Raw genomic sequence first — 16,763 nt, forward strand, 5'->3', positions numbered from 1 at the left:
AAGAAAATCACTGTTTGGTTTTTAAAGAATTTATTTCCAAATTAGAGTGGGAAATAAGTATTTGGTCACCTATAAACAAGCAAGATTTCTCGTTGTCAAAGAGGTCTAACTTCTTCTAATGAGGTCTAACGAGGCTCCACTCGTTACCTGTATTAATGGCACCTGTTTAAACTTTTCGGTATAAAAGACACCTGTCCACAACATGAGTCAGTCACACTCCAAACTCCACTATGGCCAAGACCAAAGAGCTGTCGGAGGATACCAGAGACAAAATTGTAGACCTGCATCAGTTTGGGAAGACGGAATCTGCAAAAGGTAAAACGCTTGTTGATTTTCTTTTTTTTTTTCCTCCACATTCTGTCTCTCATGGTTGAGGTTTACCCCTGTTGACAATTACAGGCCTCTAATATTTTCAATTGGGAGAACTTGCAGAATTAGTGGTTGACTGAATACTTATTTGCCCCACTGTATCTACCAACCAAATATGAAAAAAGTACCATTGCTTAGAGCAGTAGTAAGCATTTCTGTGGGTACCCAATACACACCATATAATACATTACAGTATATAACATTGTGATTACTAGCAGCATGCCCATATATGGTTTTATAGTTGTAATTAACCGAACGTGCGGAAAAAGAAGGTGTGTGATTGTTATTTTCAATGTTCTTGGTTTAGGGCTCCTACCATTGCTTTAAAAAGGCATGCTTTGTGTGCAGTTAAGAGTAGTGAACACTGGATGGCAGCGCTGCAAGCCAATGTGGAGATATCGCAGCAAAACGTATTAATACGGATTTTAAAAATTCAAGGGCAAAGAAAATTTCTTCTCATAGCCTTAAGTGAAACATTTCTCAAGCACTTCACAAGAATACAGAACAGATTCCCACCCCAGCAGGGCCAAAATCTGCTTATAAAACACTTGCTGTGCCCACAATTTTGGTGTGGTCAGTGCTGATGCTCAGCTCAGCAGTAATTGTTCCGTTGGGTTTGTTCACTCAAGTTCAGGCAGAAGATGCTTAGCTCACCTAAACCGCTTCTACCTCTTTGACCTTTTTCTTCTGCTGGTGCGCTTTGCCCTTAGCCTTGCACTAAATAATCTAATTGCACACACAGCATCAAATAAATCAATTCCATCTAATGGCTTCAACTTAATAAGAATGGAGAAACAATGTTTTTTTAAATATCAATTATATAATATACACATGAAGTGCACAACATAATTTAGTACCCCTGAACTGTTTTTTTTTTTTTTTTTTTTTTTTTTTTTAAAGAAAACCTTTGCTCCCCTGTTAGAAACACTTTGAACAGCAAACCGAACTGCAAAATACTCACGGTCATTGATTTAAATCAAGATTAATTTGCCCATTCAAAAATGAAATTTTTACAAATTTGACAGATTTGTTTTAGTAAAAATAATCGGAAGAAATAAATACAACCCCATGAAAGCATTTCGGCAAAAGCAGACAAAATTCTCCTTAAGATTTCATCCACAAGTGAATCTTAATTACTCATTAGACGGGTGTCTGTCGGACAGGTGACTTTTAAAAGGGTGTTGAATAAGGAGGCAACCCTTCAACACTTCATGCTGTCAGCTATGGCACCACATGGATGAAAAATTGTCTCAAGCGATAAGGTGTAAAATAAAATCTTGACACAGAAAGGGTGAGGAGTCTGAGGACTACAAGAAAACAGGAAAGCTGTTCTTGTTGGTCAAAACAATGTAGCAAAATTGGCGTAGAAATTTAAAAGAGCTGGAAATACAATGATCATTGTTGGCCGTCCATGCCGTCCAAGGAAGTAATCAATACGACACAAGCCTCACCTGATTAGAAAGGTAGTAAAAAAAAAAAAAATCACCATGCATTTTCTCTGCAGTTGGCTCAAGAATTACTGGATGACTGTTTCCCATCACACAATACCGCTGAGTAGTGGCATGCAAGAGTGTCGTCCACGTAGGAAGCCTCACCTTAAGACAAAGCACAACAAAGGCAGACTGGAATTTTTAAGTGGCAATGATCACAAAGAACAACACTTCTGGAATTCTTTTATTCGGCCCGATGATCCCAAGTTTTTGCAACTAATGGCTTCGATAATGGCATCGCAAAGGTGAGAAGTCTAATTGTGTATCATATTGCCTCTGTAAAGCCCTTTGAGACTTCTGTTGTGATTGAGGGCTATACAAATAAATCGAATTGAATTGAATTGAATAGAAGTTCAGAAAAAAAGTGAATGGTACCTACTCTAAAACATGGTGGTGGCAGTGTTCTCACATAGGGCTGCATGAGTGCTGCTGGTGTTGGGGAGTTTCATGTAATCGACTGAATTCTGAAGTGTACTATTGTATTTTAAAAGAGAAGATGCGAACATCACTCGATGCCCATGGTTGTTGTTCAGTTTTTCAACATAACGACCTCAGGCACATAACCAAACCCACATTTCTTAAGAAGAATAGGGTCACAGTGATTCGGGAGCCGATTATGTCTCCTGATCTGAGCACCTGTGGGGAATTCTGGAGTGTCACTCTTCATTCATTCAATATTAAGACTTCAGATCATTCCGGAATAATTGAAAAAGATGGATGTTGTCATCCAACAGAAATGTTTTCATTCAATGCCTCGAAGACTTAAAAGTCATGGAGGTCATGCAAAATATTGGATACAGTATGACAGCATTTGTCAGGGTTGTGTTCACTTTTGCACCAAGAAATAAAATTGTTAACCACGTGATACCAAAAATGTAAAAATTTTTTGTTTTTAAAATTAATGTTTAAACGTTTACTTGCTTTTGCTTTCAAACAGATGCTAAATCAAGTTGAGAAAGTTAATGAAAATACATAATAAATAAATAGGCTGCATCAGCCTCTCTGCTTTCTCACACTTCCGCCTCTCTCTTCCGCCTCTTTTCTACCCGGGCATCCTCCTTTGGTTCTGGCGCAGATTACCTGCAGGGCGTCACCCACTCTGGGTGGGGCTCTTTTCCTGTCCCGCGCCTAGTGGGCCATTGTGGTTTTACGGTGTGCCGCATCGGTTGGGGGGTTATGGTAGTGGTTGGGGTTCTTGGTGGGGGGCGGTGACACATCCCTCGTCCTTTCCCTGACTGCTGGGTAATTGGGGCACGGATGGTCCGTGCACCGCCCTGGGTCCCGGGGGGATAACGATGGTCCCTTTGCCGGAGCTGTGGGGGGAAGGGTATGGTAGAGAGATTATTGGTGCCAGGAGTAGCATAAAATGGGAAGCATAAAATAGGATATCAACATATCCAAATTTACAGGTGATTTACACAAAATTGGGTTCCCCACCGCAAATTGCTGAAATTATGTACGCCCCACTCCACCTAACAACTCTCATTTTGACTTACCTTCCCTCTCTCTCCTCGGTGATCAGGCACCAAACATTGATTTCAAAGGTAAACATTAGGGCTGTCAAACGATTAAAATTTTTAATCGAGTTAATCACAGCTTAAAAATTAATAAATCGCAATTCAAACCATCTATAAAATATGCCATATTTTTCTGTAAATTATTGTTGGAATGGAAAAATAAGACACAAGACGAATATATACATTCAACATACTGTACATAAGTACTGTATTTGTTTAAACCAACAAGATGGCATTTACATTATTAACATTCTGTTAAAGCGATCCATGGATAGAAAGACTTGTAGTTCTTAACAGATAAATGTCAGTACAAGTTATAGAAGTTTTGTATTAAAACCCCTCTTAATGTTTTCGTTTTAATAAAATTTGTAAAAATTTCAATCAAGAAATAAACTAGTAGCTCGCAATTGTTGTTGTCAATAATTACACACTGCTCATGGTGCTGAAACCCATAAAATCAGTCGCATCCAAGCGCCAGCAGAGGGCGCCAAAACAACAAAAAACACAAGTAACAAGTCGACATGACACTGTGCTGTCATTTTAATCTGTCTGAGCGGGGCATGTGCGTTAAATGCATCAAATATTTTAACGTGACTAATTAAAAAAAAAAAAAACATTTACCGCCCGTTAAAGCGATAATTTTGACAGCCCTAGTAAATATAATTCGATATCAAGAGCACCACTCATAGGTAACATATGGGTGTTTAATAATATATTTTTTGTTGTTGTTTGTTCCTCTCTTCTGTTTCCTTCCTTTCTGCCCCCATAAACCCCTACCTGTTCGCTGCTTTTTCCTAATGAATAAAACTGAATCAACAACCACAATGGGGGTATATGTGATGTGTGCATGTGATACATTAAAACTTAATTCAGACCACAAGAACATTCAGATTCATATCTGTGTCAAAGCATCTGAACAGGAAAGGTTGAAAAAAAAAAAACAGCAATATTAATAAACATTAATGATATACGGTAAATACCAATTTATGTGTGATGCAAATTGGCAACAACAGGCATTTATGGTTAAAAAAAAACAAAAAAAACTGAAGCAGTTTTGATTTTGAATGTGACTATTTCGCAATAATACCCAAAAAGAATTTAGTGGTCTAGGTTCATCCTAAGTTTCATGGTACGAGTCGAGCAAGCATCGGAAACATAATTTGAGTGTCCCCAAAATATGTTCACACACTGTAGCAGCTGGTAACCAAATTGTCTATTGACTTTTTGTAGATTAAACCCATTCAATCAATTATGGTAACCAGACTAAATTTCGAAGAAAGGAAATTATTCTAAAATGCTAGTGTGCTAGTGTATGTAATGTAATGTGTAATGCTAGTGTATGCAGTTCAAGTTTGAACATGTCATGTTATGAGCTACAAAAGGGTGTAAAAAAAATGTGTACATACACATACATATAGGGGTTGGACAAAATAATGTAAACACCTTAGAAAATCAGCAAAAACTAATTTAATATAGTGCCTCAATTTCCGAGGTATTGATTCATACCACTTGTAAATTGTTTCCAGAGGAATTTTAAGCCATTCTTCAGTTATAATACCCTCTAACTCTTTTAGAGACCACGGCGGCGGAACTCGAGGTCTTAATTGATTCTCTAAAGCTGACCATAAATGCTCAATAATTTTGAAATCTGGGGATTGTGCCGGCCCTACGAGATGCTTAACTTCATTAGAATGTTCCTCACGCCATTCTATAACGATTATATTCAATGATTATGATGCAAAAATGTTAGGTGTTTCCATTATTTTGTCCAACCCCTGTATACAGTAGGCTATACAGTATATGGCGGAAAACATAGACAAGGCTGAAAAAGCAGTTTCTGCTCTCGCACCCCTCTATAAAATAAACTGCTCTATTTTAAGCCAAAAGAACTGTTGTGTCTGATAGAACAATATGTATACAGTATATGCTGCCATAGCAGATTCATGGCACATTTAAGTCCCCGGACTATTTTTAATTTGTCCGTTTTACCCTGAAAACCCCCGTTTACAGACGCACAACAACTTTTGTTTCAACCCAGCCATAAAAAGAAGGTAAGTAATTATATTTACTATTCAAAATGTCTGTCATTTTTAGCTTAGAATCATTAATTGATGTCTAATATTTTGTTTAAAAAAAAATAAACAACTTAAAAAAATTATTTACTCGCATATTTTAAAGTTTTAAACAAATTACGTCACAATGAAAAAATTGTAAAAAAGTCACGGATATCTACCTTATAACTATCACTTAATTGGATTTTTTTCATTATTGTCACATTTTCCCCAATATTTTAGATGATAAATAATCGATCCAAACAAAGAAAAAATGAAAAAAAAAAAAAAAAGTTTTATAGGGTAAATATATGAAAATGAAAATCTCGATTACTCCTTGACGTCTGCGATATCTGCATCGCAACTCTTGTTCATTACCATGTTTCACCCATAAAATCCTGAAAAAATCCAGCTGTGACTATTCACATCTGTGTCTTGACACTCGATGATGCATGGTATATGGAGTTTTTTGATCGAAACAAGGTAAGTACGCGATAATATCTCATTAAAGTCATGGCGTCTTTAATTCTGCTCTCGCGTGTTCTCACCTCCAGTTAGGGTTTTGCTGTTTAAAAATTTTTATTTTTTCTCAAAATGTCCTCCTGTTCAAAAATTTTCTTCCCCCAGAAAATTGACATTTTAAGCTTTCCAATGATGTATCACACGTGCATATAGGGCAATATTGAAATTTAAACAAATTGGGGGTCTCAGAGCGGAACTTCAAGTCACCTAAGTGTTTTCCGCCATATACTATATAGACATACATGTACAGTGCCTTGCAAAAGTATTCGGCCCCCTTGAATCTTGCAACTTTCACCACATTTCAGGCTTCAAACATAAAGATATGAAATTTAATTTTTTTGTCAAGAATCAATAACAAGTGGGACACACTCGTGAAGTGGAACAACATTTATTGGATAATTTAAACTTTTTTAACAAATAAAAAACTGAAAAGTGGGGCGTGCAATATTATTCGGCCCCTTTACTTTCAGTGCAGCAAACTCACTCCAGAAGTTCAGTGAGGATCTCTGAATGATCCAATGTTGTCCTAAATGACCGATGATGATAAATAGAATCCAAATGTGTGTAATCAAGTCTCCGTATAAATGCACCTGCTCTGTGATAGTCTCAGGGTTCTGTTTAAAGTGCAGAGAGCATTATGAAAACCAAGGAACACACCAGGCAGGTCCGAGATACTGTTGTGGAGAAGTTTAAAGCCGGATTTGGATACAAAAAGATTTCCCAAGCTTTAAACATCTCAAGGAGCACTGTGCAAGCCATTATATTGAAATGGAAGGAGCATCAGACCACTGCAAATCTACCAAGACCCGGCCGTCCTTCCAAACTTTCTTCTCAAAGGAGAAAACTGATCAGAGATGCCGCCAAGAGGCCCATGATCACTCTGGATGAACTGCAGAGATCTACAGCTGAGGTGGGAGAGTCTGTCCATAGGACAACAATCAGTCGTACACTGCACAAATGTGGCCTTTATGGAAGAGTGGCAAGAAGAAAGCCATTTCTCAAAGATATCCATAAAAAGTCTCGTTTAAAGTTTGCCACAAGCCACCTGGGAGACACACCAAACATGTGGAAGAAGGTGCTCTGGTCAGATGAAACCAAAATTGAACTTTTTGTCCACAATGCAAAACCATATGTTTGGCGTAAAAGCAACACAGCTCATCACCCTGAACACACCATCCCCACTGTCAAACATGGTGGTGGCAGCATCATGGTTTGGGCCTGCTTTTCTTCAGCAGGGACAGGGAAGATGGTTAAAATTGACGGGAAGATGGATGCAGCCAAATACAGGAACATTCTGGAAGAAAACCTGTTGGTATCTGCACAAGACCTGAGACTGGGACGGAGATTTATCTTCCAACAGGACAATGATCCAAAACATAAAGCCAAATCTACAACGAATGGTTCAAAAATAAACGTATCCAGGTGTTAGAATGGCCAAGTCCAAGTCCAGACCTGAATCCAATCGAGAATCTGTGGAAAGAGCTGAAGACTGCTGTTCACAAACACTCTCCATCCAACCTCACTGAGCGCGAGCTGTTTTGCAAGGAAGAATGGGCAAGAATGTCAGTCTCTCGATGTGCAAAACTGATAGAAACATACCCCAAGCGACTTGCAGCTGTAATTGGAGCAAAAGGTGGCGCTACAAAGTATTAACGCAAGGGGGCCGAATAATATTGCACGCCCCACTTTTCAGTTTTTTATTTGTTAAAAAAGTTTAAATCATCCAATAAATTTTGTTCCACTTCACGATTGTGTCCCACCTGTTGTTGATTCTTGACAAAAAATTAAAATTTTATATCTTTATGTTTGAAGCCTAAAATGTGGCGAAAGGTTGCACGGTTCAATGGGGCCAAATACTTTTGCAAGGCACTGTACATGTTGGATCAACTTGTGCTGTATCTTTGCATGCTTTTATTACTGGGCTGTAGTAAGCTTTAAATCTATAGGGGAATCTCGTTTCAGACACCCAGACAGAGACACCCATTACACTCACCAGGGACTCCCACCTTCATTAATAACACAAACACTCCATGACATTCATGACACATTCCTCCGCCCTGCTTGTGTGTTGTGTAAGCTCACTTTCATGATTTGTTTACATTACTTCATGGGGTAATTAAGTTTTCATGCTGAGTTTTAATAATGCCAACATGGGAGCTGGAGCGCGGTGCAGGGGGGAAGAAAGATGGAAGGAAAATGGGCTATGATCAAGTGGTTTGTGTTCATGTCTCTGTTGTGAAACTGATAGACAGTTGTAATCAGCAGTTTCTATAGGGTAGTTGAAGAGAAAGATGAAACGAGGGGGTGGGGGGCTGGGGGGTAAAAAGGGAGAAGAGGGTTTAATTTTAGCCATCCAACATGTCACCAGTCCTTTATTCCTTCTGACACCTGCAGCTTGCAGGTCAAGTGGCACTTGGGAGTGGACTCCCTCTAATTGTGTAATGGAGTTTTCCCTCACTGTAGCTGGTTAAAAGGGTCTTGCTACTAAAAAAAAATATATTTAACAATACGTACTGTATATCAGCACTACAATTGTTACAGTTCTGGCGACTAAATTGTATAATCTACTCACGTGGTGCAAAATGGTTGGTATCTTTTCAGTGGCATAGTGATGCTTCTTTATATCCCTTGTTGTAGCTATATCAGTCCATCTTGCAGAGAGCGCCTTATATTCACAGGCCAAGCATTATCTCAGCGTACAGCCGGTCGCCTTGTGATTTATTTCTGACATCTCTTTCGTGTTGCCACTACTTTCTCTTCCCCCATGTCCTTATATCTCAACTATTGTCAAATGTCCCCTTTTCCCAGCTTTCATCATGTGTATTCATATTTTTTTTTGCATGAGTTATAATGTTCACTCCTTGTTCGGAGAGGTGTTTGTTTGACAATTAAACAATCAGAATGTTTTTTTAAAAAATTTTTTTATTTAATCTTTGATGTAGCTATCATTTAATAAAGTGCTAGATTTGTATTACACAGTGCTTTGTTATGGTTTACACCTGCACTTAAAGTGCCTGCGACACAAAAAAGCATGTATTACACACAGTATCTTATGCTCCTGAATGAAATGGACCGCTTGGATGTGTGTGGTAATGATCGCTATATTTATTCCATTTTTTAAAAAACAAGCGCCATGAATATGAGCGACTTCCGGCTCGAATCTAGGGTTGAGAAAGAAGGCGAATGTGATGTCAGCCGAGTAACGATCTCACAATACAGCCATTAAAGCCATAGCATTCAGAAGGACTGCAGATTCAGCTGATTTTCAGGATTAATTCGTACATTTTTTGCATTCTGCCAGCCCAATGTGCTGCAGGGTTTTGTTGCTACACCAGGGAGAGTGGTGTGAGGCTTTTTGGATTTCTAAAAGATCCTGTTCATCACGAATAATGGGCAAAACGAGTCTGACGATGAAACAACCACTGGACGGATGAGTGCGTAAGCTACGTGTTTTATGTTATGTCAAATACTGGGATCATGGCAAACGTTTTCATAAGGAGGTGGCTTGCATTTTGTGGGTGACAATACTCCCTGTCCACCAGAAGGCCACAAGGCAGACGTACGGCGGCTTGTCGCATTCCTTGGTCGCCGGCCGCTAAAGGCGTGCCCACCTACAGAGTGCTTTCCTCGGTTTGGCCCCGAGTAGCCCCCCGCTCTAGTCCTTGATTGTGTAGACTTCCAACCCCCTCGGTGCTCTTCAAATGCCCGCCGAGAATGCTTTATTTTCGGCTTGGGCTCGGGGATCCCCCCGCTCTCGTCTTGTTCTCGATTGTGTCCATTTTCGTGTTCGCACATGTTTATGATGTAACTTTTTTATTTAGCACCTTTGGATAACATTGAGAGTCCAACTGAATGTAAAAGAGGGCTTATTCACTGCCACAAAAGCTTTGGGAGAAAAATATTATAAGGGATGAAAAATTTGGCAGAACCCCGCCGACGAGCACTGCCTGCCTGCCGAGGCCGCAGCAGAACGATGAGTCAAAACGTGCTCGCCGCCAGGGGCTTGCCGATCGGTGAAGACAATCGAAACTGCTGCGATGTGTGACATGAGTCAGGGTAGTTTTGTGTGGTTTTTCATTTTCGAAAGGAGAGAAAAGCATGTTAGCATGTCGCCTAGCTGTCATGCCTCCTGTTTTGTTTACGCTCTTTCCTCCAGGGCAGGGAAATGACAAAAGACGGACTAACTCCGGTGGCATAAAGTACTGTTTGGGAGGTTTATGAAGTGGGCAGTTTTGACCATTATGCAGTAATTTTGCCCTGTCGTACTGAATACATTTTTAATATTCAATATTCCATTTAGCACAAGACTGTTATTTGTCATGACCATACCATTTATTGAGAAAATGGGTAAAATACTTAGATAAAAAGAATATCCTGTAAAAATATTGCAGTAGAGAAATTAAAACTGATGACATTTTGCTGCTCTTTGCTGCATTTTCCTCGTTCTGAATCTTCCCCCTCAATGGGCTGAATTCTAAATCGGCTAAAATCGTTACTCTGCCGACGTCATTATTCAGCTAGGGATGCTAGAGCGCTATAATGACAGGCGGGGCTAAACGGCAGATTAAAACACAAATTTTCTCGTCAACTGCGCTTTGCCAAATTGTGTATATCGTCCAATCGTCTCAAAATATGATTGTAATTCACATAATAATGCTTTTAAGGCTTTATATAATCTTGTCACAGGCACTTTAATCATTGTGAGATCAGTAATATATTACTCATTTTATTTACTACCATATTGTTAAACATTGTTTACTTGTTTTAATATCGGAATTGAAGCCATCAAAATGAATTTGTAAAGGCAAAGGTTTTATTTCAATTTGTAATGTATTTAGCAAGTGAGGAAGTGGTCACTGTTTCTTTCACTTTTTTATTTTGCCTTAAACAGCAGTTCTTTTTGATATAAGCAGCAGCAAAGCACTACTTTTGTCTTAATGAATCTCTCAGCTCCGTTCATCATCGTCTCTAGCAGTAAGGACACACTTTGGTACCAACCTCAACACATTTCTAATTTAAGAGGAGCGTCACAATTCGCTGTTCATCATCCTTGAATCAGCGCACCAAGGCGACCCTAATCTCATTAATCATAAACAAATGGGGGTGGTGATAGTTGCATCTTTATGCAAATCTGTGCATCTCACACACCCAGACCCCCCCACTTGTAATCGCACACACTTTTCCTCCGCTCAAATGTATAATTTCTCTTTTCCCTTCGTCTCCACTTTCATGTGCTGCTTTGGCCTCGTTGTAGTGTTTGCCCTCATGAAGTGTGAGCGCTCAAAAGTATTGATCCCAGTCCACTGCCAAGTCTCGCTTTGATAGCCAAACACTCAGTTAGATCGTATCGGACATTGAGTTGACTTTTCCTCTATGCCTGTGTCAACTCGATGTGTTTTCAAGCAGGGTTGGGTTGCTTTTTCCTCTTTCATCTGCATTTTTATCGTTTCATTGCTCCTTTTCTGCCCTCCACTGCCTGTGTTAATCTGCTGCTCCATTCTTCTTTCTATTACCTTTTGCAGCTTTTCCCTTTTTCTTGCATTCTCCACTCTGCTCTGCTTCCAACTAAGAATAGAAAGAACATTATTAGATGATCTTTCTTATCCTCTTTATGTGACCTCCTCTCTTTTTGTCTTCCTAACCTATTGAGAATTTCGTGCCACTTTAGATGAGTTTAAAATTGATGTTGTGGTATGGGATCAATAAAGTCGAGGGGTCAAAAGGGGTCTGCTGTTTAACTCATGGGCTGCTGTTATAAGGCAATAGATGTCTAATCCATTTAAAAAATGGATTGGATTGACGTCAATTGCTGTCAATGACGGTAAATGTGTTGACATGACGTAGTCAAGCTTGGTTAGTGTCCCTGGATACAGTAATTACTTGGTGAGTTTACGATGAATGTTTTCTATTTCTTTGATGACGTTTTTTTCAAGACAATTACAGTGAAAAGCCCATAATGGAATTTTTCAAACTATTTTAGTTGGTCTTTTTTACTTGCCTCTGCAAAAAACTTGATTTTCATTTATATGTAGCTGCCTGGACTGATTTTAATACTTAATATTTCAATTTAAACTTTGCTCTGATTGCTTGTTGGACAAGTGGATGTTACGGTGGCAAGTGCTTATATTGTACAGACCTTACGTGGCCGCTTTCGTTTAGCAAGCATCTATTCTTCACTGCATATAGACAAAAGGCATGACCTCTCGTATTGATTGTTTGATGTGGTGTGTCACATGTGTTACTACTAATGGGATGTGGCACTTACGTAGCATTTGCACAATCACTGAGAGGGAACAACAATTCAGAGCAGTTTTTTTTTTTTTTTGAAGTCCTCATTGTCATTCAATTAATTCATTCACTTTACACCTTGTGGACTTATGCATGATTTCATGATCGCAAGCTTTGCAATTCAATCCAAAGTTACACACATACAGTATATTAAGTGTTGGAGTAAACTACAAAAATGTATGCATTCATTGTATACAGTATGATGTATTTGTATTCATGGCGCCCCTCCATAAGCACTGTCTGAGAACCAGGTAATCTCCACATGTTCTACATACAGTCAATCTTCGCGAAATGAGCCTGAATACGCAAAAATCCTGGTTCTGAAATGATAAATTCAGACTGAGGACCTTTCCAAAGTGACAGAACCGTCACGCTACCAACAGGGAGTATCTCATGGCGGGCGATAGACATAGGAGTTCGAGGTCATGGGGGGAAAAAAATAAATAAATAAAATTGACAGATAAAGATATGAGCCATGCCAAAACATGTATTGTAGTAAATCACAAGAAATGTATGCATTCATATACTTTATTTGTATGGCTTGGTGTGGCTCTGCAACCCTCTGTCAGTGAAATGACATTGGATTGAGCAGGGAGGAAGCAAGAAGTGGACAGGTACTTACATAATAAAGGCGCGGTGTGTCATGACATCACTGATTTCAAATCTGCGCATTTGCAAAGAACCACATCGATGACAAACTCAATCCAGGTCACACACATTTGGACTTTTTGCATTTAACAGTGATTTTTTAAAATACAAATTCATAGACTTCATAACCTATTGACATGACATGGGAAACGGGGCCGATCCGTAGGGGCCTATTTTAAAAAACTTCATATATTTTCAAAACCAAAACTGCTACCGACCTAAAACCAAAACGGGCACCTAACTTAGCCTGTTTCTCCATGTGCAGCGGCATCAAAAAATTCAAAGTCGTTCCCTAATAAAATTTTGATTAATTATTTTTTATAGTTTGTAGGTGTCTCTGTCTTGATCTTATCCTTGAAGTCCTCGAGGGAGGTGAACTTGTCACTATCTAAGAACTTTTGCTCCATCCTCGCTGCCCCGCAACCTGTTTCAACCTCCTGGCCATCGATGAGGCCATGGACGTAGACCTTTTGGGGGCGTGAGGCGCTTGCTGCATGCAGGACGGGTAGATCGTACTGTGTCGAAAATTGGTCGGCACGGCGTTCTCTCTAAGCCGCTTTCTCTGCCTCCCTCCATACACCGTGAGCGTCACTTTAATGTCACTCTTTGAAGTGCAAGGAGCAGCAGTACCTTTCCGCACTTGGTTCATCGTTCTCAGCCCTCTATGTTTTTGAGCCACCTGGCCCTCAGCTCGTCATCCCTGGGGAATTTGTGGAGGCTGATTGGGGTCCCCAAGGTTGCCTGCTCCTGGACGGCTGCCTGGTGGGACAGGTATCCGGTCTTGCAGCCCACAACCCAACACTTCTTCCCCATGGTGTTTCACTGAAAGTTATGAGACTGAAATGTTACGTTAATAAAACTCATAAAAGCTGATTGTTTTTTTAATATACACGCATAAATGTCTAAAATACAATTTAGAGATACAAATCCCAAAATGGCCGCCATAGCAAAACAAACAGCTTTATTCCGTTGAACATTCTTGTGAAGAAATGCTTAAATCCCTGAATTCTTATAGATATGGACGTAAAACAGTCTCAATCCTTGGTTAAAAGCAAAAAAAAAAAAAAAAAAAAGTGCAGGTAGCATTTATTATGTGTAAATATTGCCAAATATGAGGCTAGTCAGTTAGGAAAAGTAGCCGCGTATATGTGTAAACAAAGAAGAAAAATCTTGTGAATAAATGCTTAAATCACTGCATTCTTTATAGATATGGACATAAAACAGTCACAAATCTTGGTTAAAAGCAAAAAAAAAAAAAAAAAAACCCCAAAAAAACGTGCAGATAGCATTAATTTTGCGTATAAATTGCGAACAATGAGGCTAGTCAGTTACAAAAATTAGCTGCCTCCATGTGTAAACAAAGAAGAAAAATCTTGTGAATAAATGCTTAAATCACTGAATTATTTATAGATATGGACGTAAAACAGTCTCGAATGTTGGCTAAAAGCAACAACAACAAAAACAAAACGTGCAGATAGCATTTATTTCGCGTAAATATTGCGAACAACGAGGCTAGTCAGTTACGAAAATTAGCCGCCTCCATGTGTAAACAAAGAAGAAAATTCTTCATTCTGCGAATAAATGCTTCAATCACTGAACTATTTATAGATATGGATGTTAATAGAGCAAAAAACGAGCAGTTACGCATCTACGAGGGGCATTCAAAAAGTAATGCACTCAAGTGCATTGCTCGTACAGTATTTTACCAATCTTGTTTATATTTGGCACAAACATGAAAGGACAAACCTTTTTGCGATTGTTATATGTGTTTTTCTTATTTTCAGATTTTTAAAGCTTAGACTAACTCATCAGCATAAGTTTTGATGTCAGGACTGACAGAGGTAGATGGGCGACCACTACGGGGCTTATCGGCTATGCTGGCTTTACCCACCTCTTCATAGTCAATACTGTTTTTAAATCGGTGTACCCATCTTTTTACAATAATATAGACATTTGTAGGCATTTTCCAGCCGGTTGTGAATCCTCAGAGGGGTTACTCCCTCTGCAACAATGAATTCGATTACAGCTCTTTTGTTTCTGACGAGCTTCAAGAGGGGCAGCCATTTTGAAAGCTAGTTTAAGCTTGAAAAATCTGAAAATAAGAAAAACACATATAACAATCGCAAAAAGGTGTGTCCTATCATGTTTGTGCCAAATATAAACAAGATTGGTATAATCCTGTACGAGCAATGCACTTGAGTGCATTACTTTTTGAATGCCCCTCGTATTTTACGTAAATATGTCGAAGAATGACGCCAATGCCGTAGCGGTTCCCATTCTCCCACTGATCTTTTTCGCAACGTTTCAAAATGCACGCATGGTACGAAAAATATCATATTTACCTTGAATCGTCGATAAAAAAATCACTCCTGAGAAATCCTTCCTGTTTGTATGCGGTACAGCTTTCGTAAATCCAATCTTGAATCCAGCTTGGACATGAGCGTGTGCCGTCTTCGCTTGACTATACTAAATAAAGCTCGGCCCCCTCTGATAAGGCGTGACACAAAGAATGACGAAGTGTCAGGTCAATAGGTAATGAAATCTATGACAAATTTTGACCAAAGGTCACCTTTAATATCAAAACTATGCAGCCAGCAACCATCTTTTAATCTTACCAATGATGTCTGTAACCAATGATAGACGCTCAAAATATTCTTATAAATTACCTATTGTGCTGCAGCAAGAGTTGGCACGTGTAAGCACTAAATACTCACTTTTAGTTTTGCATCCAATTGTAACCTGTAGTTTTTCTTCGAGTGCACATAAATGGCTCGTAAAACATAGTTGTTCTCCAAATGCACTCAATTGTCTTAGTTGTGAGAACAAGGAGAAATCTAACATAGGACTGCTTGCTACACATTGTGCGGGGGCTGTCCATTGCTCCTAGTGCTGAAAGTAGATAAATGCCTTCTCACTTCAAAGGATGATAGCAGCAGAAAAGGAAAAATAATTCACCCCGCAGCGGACTGTGAGCTGACTACTGGAAGTTTTTTCCAGAACTTTTTTGTTGTTGTTGTTAAAACTAATTGTACTTTTGTAGGTGCAGTGAAGCGGTAAACACTCCCTCACTTTCTTGATCACTCTTTCTTTCTTATAGCACAAACATACAACCTCTGTAATGTGTTCACTGACATTCATGCAAGTGGAGGAGGGGGTGAGGGACACAGAGGAAGATCACGCTCCCTTTCTCTTCCATCCAGCAGGGTAAGGAAGTCACACGGATACGAGCGCGATCCTCTCTGCATTCTTCATCCGCCACAAGAAGTTGATTTTCATCTACTTCCACCACTTTTACTACTTTTCTACTGCCAGTGGGAGGCTGGTTCTGCTCTGATCAGCATGGCTGGCTGTGCCAAGCGCTGCAAACGGGCTGTCGTCAAGTTTGTTTTGTCAATTCACAAACTCCTTACGGGAACCCTCATCAAAGGTGAGTATTATAACCTATTCAACATATATAATAATGCGTACAGTTTACACATAATTGCCCAATTGGAGATGATGATAAACCTGGCTTGGTTCCATCATGTTCCCGGACAAAAGATCACTGAGCAATTCCACGGCGGGAGTCCAATCCTTTTATCATCTCTCATGCACACCACATGTAACTATTTTTACATGTTTCGCGCTTGCCTTCATCCTTCTCTTGTGTGCGGCTGACCTCCTTCTTTTCTCCTCTGTACATTGTTCAGTGATGAAAGTGGCTAACTAATAGAGGAGCAGAAATAAAGTTGATATAGGGCACATTTGTGATTAATGTGTGCAATAAAAAAAGAAGCCACACACAATAGATGCTGAGGAGGAAGCGGGACTGTTGTTATTCATTAGTTGTGCCTTGCGCAGTTGTAGGTGTATGTGTGTGTGTGTATGTAGTTTACAGG

The 16,763-nt window shown here is 39.4% G+C and overlaps 1 protein-coding gene across 2 annotated transcripts in view; it reads left to right on the top strand.

The window, feature by feature from the left end:
- The first annotated feature begins 1,643 nt into the window (after positions 1-1,643).
- The window catches only part of kcnip1a (Kv channel interacting protein 1 a), a 115,363-nt gene continuing 100,243 nt past the window's right edge, over positions 1,644-16,763 (top strand). Inside the window, exons 1-2 of one of the 2 annotated variants that reach the window (XM_057850283.1) lie at positions 1,644-2,104; positions 16,086-16,312. In XM_057850283.1, the coding sequence (XP_057706266.1) occupies positions 1,857-2,104; positions 16,086-16,312 (475 nt within the window). In that variant the 5' untranslated portion in view covers positions 1,644-1,856. The remainder of the gene's footprint in view (positions 2,105-16,085; positions 16,313-16,763) is intronic. The other variant, XM_057850280.1, reaches the window with a different exon arrangement.

This window comes from Corythoichthys intestinalis, chromosome 11 (genome assembly GCF_030265065.1).
Source record: "Corythoichthys intestinalis isolate RoL2023-P3 chromosome 11, ASM3026506v1, whole genome shotgun sequence".
Lineage (NCBI taxonomy): Eukaryota > Metazoa > Chordata > Actinopteri > Syngnathiformes > Syngnathidae > Corythoichthys > Corythoichthys intestinalis.